At 38.1% G+C, this 11,514-nt stretch overlaps 1 protein-coding gene across 4 annotated transcripts; it reads left to right on the top strand.

The window, feature by feature from the left end:
* Positions 1-2,428: 2,428 nt before the first annotated feature.
* Positions 2,429-9,998, top strand: GNPDA2 (glucosamine-6-phosphate deaminase 2). Of its 4 annotated transcripts, none has more exons than XM_085577843.1 (8): positions 2,429-2,585; positions 3,428-3,492; positions 3,905-4,068; positions 4,362-4,463; positions 4,917-5,099; positions 5,412-5,596; positions 5,690-5,864; positions 9,012-9,998. In XM_085577843.1, the coding sequence occupies exons 3-8, from the start codon at positions 3,945-3,947 to the stop codon at positions 9,068-9,070; spliced, it is 828 nt and encodes a 275-aa protein (XP_085433969.1). In that variant the 5' UTR covers positions 2,429-2,585; positions 3,428-3,492; positions 3,905-3,944; the 3' UTR covers positions 9,071-9,998. The 4 variants fall into 4 exon arrangements, with proteins under 4 accessions (XP_085433969.1, XP_085433970.1, XP_021411733.1 ...); XM_085577844.1 differs by having other exon boundaries at positions 2,429-2,657; XM_021556058.4 differs by lacking the exon at positions 3,428-3,492.
* The last annotated feature ends 1,516 nt before the right edge of the window (positions 9,999-11,514 follow it).

Raw genomic sequence — 11,514 nt, 5'->3', positions numbered from 1 at the left:
CTTTAAAATCTCTAGTTATGCTACTCAGTAAAATGTAATAAAGAACTATGATTTTTTTTTAGCAGCATCTTAATTAGTAATCATTAGCTACAGTGTTCAGTGCATATAGAGCATTCTTTATCTGCCACTAATTAGAAAGGAAAATCTGAAGAATGACTTGGAAAATCATCCCATAGGTATTTGCATACAATGAGAGTAAGAATTGAGTATGTTTACAAAATACAGGGAATTTGTTTATCTAATAGAAACAGTTGATAGCATTGTGAAGTTTGCTAAAAGGCAACAGACAAGCTGCTGTTCCAAATTTAGGGGCAGTAGGAAAAAGGACAAGTTCCACTGAGTGTGGAACAGTACATCATATAGTCTCAGACCCCCTGGAGAATATGCAACAAGGGGGAGACTATTACCTGAATTTTAAGAGTTCTTCTCTTGTGATGAAAAAAAAAAAAGAGAATTTTCAAGTTGTGGAAACCAACAGAGCTTTTGGGGGAAGAGTGTGATTTCAGGCCTGTAGGTACCTAGATGTGTAGTAGTACCAAATAAATGGGTTAACTAGTCTGCTGTATGCAGAAGTAGTTTACCAGGGAGGTGTTACATGCAGTACACAGAAGTAGGAAAAAAAACAGAATTGAAATTTAGAGGCAAACTTAGATTGTTACATAGAATCTAAAAATCCCTTCCACTGCAAGTATACTCCAAAACACTGAGAGCAGAAGAGGCTCAGAGCATGACTCAAGAAATAGTATAAAACATTATTCTTTAGGACCTGGTAAAATTTCTGAAATACAGACTTTATCAGAAGAACATGTATGAATTAAAACTATTTATATTAGAAAGTTAAATTCAAACGAAAGGCCAGTTTTGAAACAAAACGTATTTTTATTGGTTGCCTGATAATCCCCAGAGACCTCAGAAAGATGTATTTTCCCTCACAAGCTTGCAAACACACCTTTCATGCCCTTGGCAAAGTATTTCTCAATCTATCTAAACCTTGCTAGACAGGCTCATGGAATCACAGATAAGTTGGAAAGGATTTGCAAGGATGGGTCTAATGAATGACCTATATGGGGATCAAGCCCACATTAAAACCTTGGCATTACTAGCATCATGCTCTAACAAACTGAGCTAAACTCAGTCTTGCTGAAAAAAAAATGTAACATTATGCTCATGTATGACCCTACATTTATTTTTTCTTAAATACACACTCTCCTTTACTAGCTTCCCTTGTTTTACCCTTCAATCATGTTTTTCCTCAGACAATTATGCTCCTGCCCAGTAAAAAGATTTATCATTGTCTTCCATTATGGTAAGGCCTCAGTGAAGCCTACAAGTATGTGCATACACATAAAATCAGAATTATGTGGCTTGCTCATCCTCCTACTCCAGTTTCCCCACTCCAGTCTGAAGCATCACCCTTTTGGACTACTAGCCCTTTCCACACATCAAGATCTATCACCCCACACCTGTTTAATTATAGCTTAGTTAAGGCTGTGGAATTACTTGACTGCTTTTAAAGCAAAAAGAGAATCACAGAATTGTTAGGGTTGGAAAGGACCTTTGGAGATCATTGAGTCCCACCCCCCCTGCTGAGGCAAGGGACACCTGGAGCAGGTGACACAGGAATGTGTCCAGGTGGGTTTTTCATCTCCAGAGACGGGCAAACCCCATGACCTCCCTGGGTAGCCTGTTCCAGTGCTCTGCCACTCTCAAGGTAAAGTTCTTCATGTCAAGGTGGAACTTCTTGTTTTAGTTGATGGCCATTACTCCTCGTCCTGTCGCTGGGCACCATCAGAAAGGGTCTGTCCCCATCCTCTGACACCCGCCTTTGAGGTATTGACATGCACTGATGAGATCCCCTCCCCGTTTTCTCCTCTGCACACTAAGCAGGCCCGGCTCCTGCAGTCTCTCCTCAAGAGAGATGCTCAGGACCTCTCACCATCCCCGTGGCCTCCAGCGGACCCTCTCCAGTAGCTCCTTGCCTTCCTTGTCCCGAGGAGCCCGGAGCTGGCCAGGGCAGCGCAGCCGCGGCCTCACAGGGCCGAGCGGAGGGGCCGGTCACCCTTCGCCCTGCGGCCGCGCCGCTCCCGACACCCCCAGCACACGGGCACTGCCGGCTTACGGTCGGCCTGGGATTCACACACACGTTGATGCTTCTCCTCATTCCTTTTCTCCAGTAACTACGCACGGCTTTTGCAGCTGCATCATGCAAACATTTAGGCTATAGGGAACCCTTTTCCATGAAGATCTCAATGCGCTCCGCAGCAGAGGGGCTGCAGAGGAGCACTCGAGCACAGCCGCGCTCCGGGCTGGAGCCCCCCGGGCTGCCCCTCGGCTGGGTCGGCCGAGCGCTGCCCAGCTGCCGGGGGCACGGGCCGGGAAGGAGCACGGGAAAAGGAAAAGGAAAAGGCGCCCGTTTCCCGTCCTCGCCGGCGCTTCCGGGTCGCGCGCGGGTTCCGCTGGAGGCGGCGGGGCGGGAGCTGCGGCGTTCCCGTCCTCTCCTCCTCCTCCTCCTCCTCCTCCTCCAGCTCCTCCGCTCGTCTCGTCCTCGTCCTGGTGCCGCTCGTGACCGCCGCGGGCTGTCCCGGGTGAGCGGGGCCGGGCCGGGAAGGGGAGGCGGCGGGGGCCGGGGCCGTGTGCCGGCGCCGCTCCGGCTGCAGGTCTGTTCCTCTGCCAGTACAGGTTTAGCACCCCTCCCTCCCCACCATCGCCAAACAAAACCAAAAAAAAGGTGTCCTTTGCAGAAAATTAGCACCGATTCTGCTGCTCTCCGTAGATCTCCGCTCTTGAGAGCATCCTCGTGTTCCCAGCCTAAAGTTGCTGGGATTTTATAAAACCGGCCTAAAGTCTGTTCTTGCTGGCCTGTTTTGCCTTCTCGGGGATGTGTGTTAGCTCTTCTGGGTATGTGCGTTTAGTGTTTCCTCGGCAAAGGTGAGTTTGACTTGTCATGGCTCAGCTGTCCAGGGAGATGGAGCGGCACAGGCAACACAATGTGATGATCACTTTCGTCCTTCAGTGGGACAAACATGGTATCCTGTTAAGTGCTTTAATTCATATTTGTTTTGAAACAGCCACTACTTTTGGGTCAGCTAAAAGTAGTGTGGTCTGTCACACCGTTGGCCCTAGGCTTCTGGCAACTGTGTTGTGTTCTGGCTAATGCCGAGCACACCCAGACGTGGGAAAAGAAGAGTAACACATCCCAAACTGGGTAAAGAGCCTCTGGACTCTGTTAAGCAGAAATTCATGGAAAATAAGTTTCACTTAAATGCAGGAGATGCTTGTATACTTCTAGCAGCCAAGTTTGTTTCCTGGATATTCATCTTAAAAGTTGATACAATTGCACTCAAAGCCTTTTGAATTTCTGTATTTTTTTCCTGTGAATTGTAAGCATTTCAAAAATCTCTAATGCTATTTTTTTTTCTTTTTGCAGATTAATAAACTTACTGAAGCATTGTTAAGGAGCTAGAATGGGAGTGAAAAATTAATCCCAATTAGGTATTTTGATTAGAGGAACATGGGATTACTCTGGGTCTTGTTTTTGAAGTTGTAGGCATTCAGCTGGTCCCAAGAAACAGGAATTAATCTTGGTATTTAAGTATTTCCTCTTTTCTCATGGTGACAACAAAAATATTGAAGTTCAAAATGGCTTGCTCTCATCTTCTTTTAGCTTTTTCCTATTAATTGCTTTAAATTAATCTGTGAATTTTAATAAATATTTTGATTGCAATCTATCATTTGGATTCTGTAGCTTTTATCTTGATTGTCCAGTCTGAACTAGGACTGCAGGAGTGTGGTATGCTAATGCAAGTCATTGGTATAGAAGATGATTTTTTATGTCCTCCATAATCTAAGAGTTTTACAACTACTTATGTGGTGCTTATTTTTAAAACTACAACATTCTCTCCAGGTTTAAGTTTGTTTTATCATACAAGTTCTTCACTGCCATAATGAGGCTAGTAATTCTTGAAGATTATGATCAGGCTAGTGAATGGGCAGCCAAGTACATCTGTAATCGTATTATCCAGTTCAAGCCAAGTCAAGGAAGATACTTCACCCTTGGTCTACCAACAGGCAAGTTTTATTCAGTCTTTGTAAATAACTAAGCCTAGAACAATGTTTGCATCACTGGTAGCAGATACAGTATTTAAAAGAACATAAGTATTTTTGGTAATATTATTTTTTTTATATATGGATTTAATTTCTGTGAAAAGTTGTGATAGTTTGAGAAACTGATAAATACTAAATGAGAATTAGCAGATTGCTTGTATGTTGAAAAGCACTGTAGCAAAATTTGACTGTGAAAACATTTAAATACACTGAAAATGTGCAGATACACTGAACAGTAGAAAAATTTTGTTTAACAGGGAGTACACCTTTGGGATGCTACAAAAAACTGATAGAATATCATAAAAATGGAGATCTCTCTTTCAAATACGTAAAGACTTTCAACATGGATGAGTATGTAGGTAAGATGTGCTATTACTTGAGAACATACTGTACTGTTATTATTTTTTTTCCTTACAAAAACTATTAAATACTTTGTCAAAGTACCAGGTTAGTCTAATATGTTGGACTGGTATCCCAGCATTGCTCTCTATTCCTTTATCTACAAAAATGCAGAAACAAACACCGGGCTAAATACAGTGCTTCACAGTACTTCTGTAGAAATAATGTTGTCATGTAATACTGGGACTGCATTCCTATTGAAGACTTTACACTCTGGGATAAGATGTATGTGGAGGGAATGTAACCCAGTTACTTTGTACGTGCCAACAGGAAACCTTTCTTCTCGATGTAGTTCCAAATTTTGCTTTGACTCAGGTTTGCCTTGCATGTCCTACATCTGTTACATACAGACTAGAATTAAGGCTGTTTGGTTAAATCTTGTCATATAGTAATTTCACTATAAATCATTTCAGGGCTTCCCAGAAATCATCCAGAGAGCTATCACTCCTATATGTGGAATAACTTTTTTAAGCATATTGACATAGATCCGAATAATGCTCATATCCTTGATGGGAATGCACCAGACTTACAAGCGGAATGTGATGCATTTGAAAAGAAAATTGAAGAAGCAGGGGGGATTGATCTATTTGTTGGAGGTATGAGGAAATGCTCTATGGTCAGTTACAATTCAAGCACATACACCAATTCCTGAATCACTATTTTTATGACTTGACTAAAACCCAGATTTTTCAATTATTGTGTAAGGAAGTTCTGTGTCTAACAAAGAATCAGTATAAATTCCAAAAACAGAATGGTTGGTGTCCAAGTTTCTAATGACTTAAGTAAGTTTTTGTTGAAAATGGGAAATCAAAAGGAAAGGTTGAGCCCTTTTTTATTCATTTACAATGTCTGAGGATATGTGTTGACTCTCAGGTCTGGAATGATCTATTTTTTTTAACTTTGAAAAGGCATTGGTCCAGATGGCCACATTGCATTCAATGAACCCGGATCAAGTTTGTCTTCAAGAACAAGATTAAAGACTTTAGCAATGGACACCATTTTGGCAAATGCTAAATACTTTGATGGAGACTTATCTAAAGTACCAACTATGGCGCTAACAGTTGGTGTGGGTACAGTGATGGATGCTAGAGAAGTAAGAACTCATTTAGTTCTAGTTGCATGTGTGTTTTCAAGCTAAATTGGTATTGATGCTGGGATTGAAAGTAAAGAGATGTTTGTTTTGCAGGTGATGATCCTTATAACAGGTGCACATAAAGCTTTTGCATTGTACAAAGCAATTGAAGAAGGAGTCAATCATATGTGGACAGTTTCTGCTTTCCAACAACACCCTCGCACTATCTTTGTGTGTGATGAAGATGCTACTTTAGAACTAAGAGTTAAAACTGTGAAGTACTTTAAAGGTGAGCACTGAATCAGAGGTCACATGTTTACACAAAACCGACAGCTTTGAAATTATATTGATTTAAATCTGAGCCTTCCAACACTTTGCAGTCACTAATTATAATGTTATATATTCAAAATATAAATATTAACTTATTTCTTGTGTTTGGAAAATTGCCAGGAGGCATAACTTGTGCTACCTACATTCCAGACAAATCTACTTGGGAAGAGTATTTCCTTTGCTTTCAGTTTGAAACAATAGTTTAGTTAGTAATCTTTAAGTTTAAACAGCAGTCTGGCGTTCAAGAATACAGGTCGTAAGTATAGTGGAAAGATTAGTTTTAAAAAATCTTAATACATTTATTAATCCCGATACATTTCTATGCTGCTTTTGCTATGTGCTGCAATGTGATGTCTAGTAAACTGTGATACAGACTTTGAAGCCACCTGAGAACGTTTTTCATGTGCAATTAGCATAACAATCTGTACTGTTTTTGAACACATCGCACCCTTTTACTGTGTGTGTTTTTCATATTTGAAGTAGGTATATTGGGGCAAACTTAAAGTCAGGATATTTCACAGTAATGGAGACTTCCTAGACTGAATTCTGTTTCACTGAGACAGCAGAAGCTGAGAAAAGTAGTTTTCTCCTGACTCTACTAGCACAGCACATGCAATTGTGTGACTCAGCTGTTCTCACTAGCATGAGTACCTGTAGTAGCTGAAGTATCAAGAGATCAAGATTGTCATTTATTAAATTCTTTTATAGAGCATTATATCACCAGTGCTCATATATGTATTGGATTGCAATTCAGACATTTCTGTGATATTTCTCCTGATACCTCTTGTGGCCAGCTTGCTACTTTTGAATTTTTCAGTATGCTGTTCTCTCCTATGTATTTGTGGGGTGGGAGGGAGGGTTAGTCTTTTCTTGTATCACACTGCTAGATAGCATTTACTGTTGTTTTCAAAGATAAACTTCTCTAACTGCCTAGATATGTTTTAAACATTATCCTGTATTTTACATAAGCAGAGGCTTTGCTTGGGAAACACAAACCTAATTTAGAATCATTAAATATAAATGACACTGAACATTGCTTTAAAAAAATATCAAGGGCTACAATTTATGAATGTATGCTATTGTGTCACTGTATTTACCCTGTAATACATAGCAATAGAACTTTTAAAAAGATGGTTTACTTTAAACTTAGTTAATTTTACCTACTCTCAAATCAGTGAGATTTTTTTCCCCTTGTAAGAAGGAAGAGAAGTCAGTGTGGGTCAAATTCAAATTATATCTGAATCTTTATCTTCAGGTTAGACATCTTAGGGAAGATAGGTAGTTCTTAATATTGCTATTTATGGTGGTGATTTATGAAGATTTTTCACCACTTAAAACTTTCAATATGAAACTGTTTTTTTTGTTTTATAATCAAGTACCACACTGGCTGGTAAATAGATTAAACTATTCAATTTTTTCTAACTTTCTATAATAACCTGTAATAGGCTAGAATTATCAAGTGTGCCTATGGTCTTACTTGCAACTTTCTTGAAGAATGAAACAGAAAATTAATTTTGAATTTACTGATTTATCTGCAGATAAGTTAGTTCAGGATAGTTTTTTTCCGTACTTACACATGCTTCTCTTAAACGTGTGTGCAGAAATCTGTTTATTCAAAGCATACTTGAATATCCAGTGGGACTTTCCTTTGAAGTAATTGTTTTGGCATCTAGCAAGTCTGGTGCATTCCTTTAAAAAAATCTTCTGTTTCTCACTGTTTTTCCTGTAACACTTTTGCTAACAGGATTTAAATATTCTTCATTTAGTATGACAGAAGCTATACTTTGTAACCATTTTTCATGCATCTAGGAAGTGGGTAATTATTTCATTTCCCCTTTTTAGAAGAGGAAAATATTTGTATGAAGTTAAATGTTTTAAAGCTCAAAACACGTTTCTAGTTTGCATAGTGTATGCAGCTGTTACTCTTTCTGGACAAATTACTTATGTCAAAGGTATATTTAAGTTTTTGTCACTGTTAAAAAAAAATTACGCTTGATCTAACATCTGTATTTTTTATTAAATAATCACATAGTGATTAGTAATAGATGCTGCATAAGATGCCTTTTTTCATGGTCACCTACAGAAATGACCTTAGATTGTATAGTTAACTCAAATTTTATGTTGCTGCAGTGATACCAAGGTTGCCACCAGCTGCATCATGTAGCAAAGGTATTTGAATATTCTTTGCCATAGATAAAAAATACACAGTACTGTGAGATTTCTTTCATGGTTTTTAAGAAAATTACGTTGAGTGTTTAGTGCATATTATAATTTTAGAAGTTAAATCTTTAGTTCAATACTAGAATGGACTTTTACTTTGCAGATTGTGAACATTGATCATTACTGTTATTAGTCCTCAAGGTGAAATGAGGTTAAAAACCTGCCAGTGATCCAGTGTCTTACATACCTAGATGTAGGTAACATATTTACTAAGTTATAGCAAAGTTAAGAAGGAAGCATCTTTTTTATTAACTGCACTTCTGCATTTGTCAGAATTAAAGTAGTTGAGGAGGAAAAAAAAATAGCCCCCCTAATCATAGCTATGGAGGACTCATATAGAAAGAAAGAAAAACCTCAGCTACAACAGAAAACAGTTGAACTGCTGAAGTGGAGTCTGCACTAAAAGTCTGGATAATTTAATTTGACTTTGCCTGTCTAGGACCACAAGTATATGATAATTACAAAGACAGTATCACCACAGTGCTAGATCATTGCAAAATAACTCAAGCTGTCAAAGTCTCATTGTTTGTATATCTGATTTTTATGGCAAATTGTGGTGTGAGGGAATTACATTGCTGTTACACAGTTTTCCATACACAGAAGATATACTCAGTTCATTTGGAAATATTCCAGATGTGTTTTTTGGGTCTGTTACCAAGGAACTGTCTGGTCCTTGCTCAGCTGATACTGAGTATGTCATTAGTATGCAAGTGATACAGGAATATATCTGCTGTCTCTGAACTACTTTAAATAGCCATTGTTGCTCTCTTCAATGAACTATTTAAAATGTATACTTTGAAGCAAATTCCAAATAAAAATGTGGATAGAAGAACATGTTAACAAAGTATAACTAATGTAAAGCTGGCATTGTTGCTTTCCCCCCAAGGTTTAATGCATGTGCACAATAAGCTTGTGGACCCACTGTACAGTATGAAAGAAAACTGAAAGAAGATGAAGAGGAACTCCATGTGGGTCAGCAGCAACAGTTTTAGGTAGCAGATGAGTTCACTGCTATGCAATATGCTGAAAACTGTTTAAAATGGGAAATCCTAGGTACTGTATTTTTAAAAAGGTCCAATATCTGTACATTCACATTCCATCTGTTTGCTGTGTTGTGCATTTTGCTTTAACATTTGGAGCTCTGCTGTTGGCTGACATCACTGAATGGCAAAGAACAAACTTGGGAGCGACTGCACGTTATGTAGAGAGGGGAAAAGCAGAGCACTTACTCTAGCACAACAATGTATTGCATCTGCCTCATGTTAGAGATGACACTTCATTTCCCAGAATTCTTAATTTTTGGCTTGGTTAGTGTAATTACATTTTGCATTTGTGTCTCTAGGCAGAATGGTTTTGGCCTTTGCTAATACTATGGACTTGTAATAGCTGTACAATTTCTACTATGAAATGTTCTGTTTACATATATCTTACGTACACTGAGCTTTTGAACTTGGTTGCCTTAAATTTGTCTTAAACAGTTTTTGGGCATCTCAAGTCCTGCTGTATATTTCGGGCAAATGAAGATACAAAAACAGTGCCTAAAAATGCACCAAATTCTTCAAAGTTACAACTTGCTCCATGGATAAAAATATTAAACTTCTACAATAGCACTTTCTCCTCTCATGTACTTCAAATTACTTTAGGATTTTTATATTTTTGGTAATCAAGCTTTATACATAAGGAAAAAATCTCAGTGTTCCTTCCTGATGTTACAATTAAATGCCTGCAAAGGGCTTAATTTACAGGACTATAATGTCTACAAATGATAATTTAAAGCTAACTGTTAATCACATTTTCATTGTATCATTATAAACATTGTTACAAGGAATGTTCTCTCCTACTTTGAATATAAGTAAAACCTAAATATAAATCTCTTAGTTTCAAAATTGTTTCATTTGTAATATAAATTGTCATGAGCAAATACTTCAGAGTTTCAGGGAATGATTAGGCACCAAAAGAGAAAGATAAGAGTTTACTGATGAAGACTTTTTTTGGGAAAGCCCCTGTTGAAAATACTCACTGCAAGAAAGTACAGCTAAGCAGAACTTCAACAATTTAACTTTTCACCTAAATGACAGGAATGAAGTCCTTATTACAAAATCACTTTATCTCCCCAGGGATGTGGCAGGCTCACCTTTCATCTAGATGACTTTCCTAAACTCATCTAGGCTCACCTTTCTCATAAATGCTTTTGCAGGATACTTTCAAATCTGGACTGTTCTCTGATTCTGTGAAATTACAAAAGTATGGAAGAATCTGTCTGTAGCAGTGTAGGAAGCCAGGCCTAGTTTCAATTCTCAACAGTACAGTGAACATCCACACATTTAAAACAGGCTTTCAGCTTTAAGGCTCAGTTTATGCATGTGTATTTTTGAAGCAAAATGCAACACTGTAGGGAAAAAAGTTGAAAAGACTGCCTTTCAGAAGAATGCTGTTACAGGTAATGTATGACTCAAAATGCAGTGTTATGTTTACCATTAGCCTTTACAGCTAAGCAGGTTTATATGCAATTGTATTACAAATAGCATGAAACTAAATGTAGTAATGAATTTAGGTTAGTATTAAAGGAATTGAATCAGGTTTCATCTTGATGATGATCATACTTCACGGGGCAAAATGGAGAATTCTTTTAAAACAGTATTCTTGTTCTTTATTCCAGCACACCTTTCAGTCATGTACCTTGCTTGGCACCCTTACTCACTAAAGCCCTTTGTGTTCTCAAGATTTGTGAGATCACAGAATTAATATCTTTCTCCCTTTTTAACTCCCTGACCTTCTGTGAAACACAGGCCAGTTTAAATACTGGTACAGCAGAACCTGTCTGTCCTTGAGTGGGTCTGGGACTGTTACTGTCACTGTCTCTTAATGCAGTTTTGTGTGGTTCTCCAGCTTGTTTCTCTTGTTACACTACTTTTTTTTTAAATTTTGAGTGCTATATTATGTTATTTTTTTAAGTACTACCATAGTGTTTCCATTATTTCATTTCTTAAGATACTTCCAATCATTTTCTGAAATATCATTGCTTCAGGAGAGTACCTTCCAAACTTGTCAACTACTATGAGTAAGTCAACCCTTTAAGTTGCATAAAATTTTACCTGTTACTCTGCAGTAATGGCAAAGCAAATATTTTCAAGTTCAGGAGGTCTTAAAAGTAAATTCTAAATTAGCCTAGCACATCAAGGTTACCATTTTATTCTCATTTTAATCCATTTCCAAAGGAAAGGGGGAAACAAAAAAGTAACTCGATAGAATCAGGTACTTTGTTTCAAAAACTAATACTTCATGTACTTTAAGGTTCATTTTAAGTTCTTGTTCTCAAAATTGATACATGTACAAGTTCTCTCAGAATTAAGACTACAGTTTGTAATTTTTTTCTGCCTCAGGTAACT

This window comes from Lonchura striata, chromosome 4 (assembly GCF_050655825.1).
Source record: "Lonchura striata isolate lonStrDom1 chromosome 4, ASM5065582v1, whole genome shotgun sequence".
In the NCBI taxonomy this organism is placed as follows: Eukaryota; Metazoa; Chordata; class Aves; order Passeriformes; family Estrildidae; genus Lonchura; species Lonchura striata.
Note: the sequence above shows the minus strand (reverse complement) of the source record. Positions and strands in the feature narration are given on the sequence as shown.

Bases quoted from the DNA above. Each gene is read 5' to 3' on its own strand.
- GNPDA2 (XM_021556058.4), top strand. From the start codon at position 3,945: ATGAGGCTAGTAATTCTTGAAGATTATGATCAGGCTAGTGAATGGGCA. The intron at 4,069-4,361 runs GCAAGTTTTATT...TTTGTTTAACAG, and splicing joins CACCCTTGGTCTACCAACAG to GGAGTACACCTTTGGGATGC. The intron at 5,597-5,689 runs GTAAGAACTCAT...TTTGTTTTGCAG, and splicing joins CAGTGATGGATGCTAGAGAA to GTGATGATCCTTATAACAGG.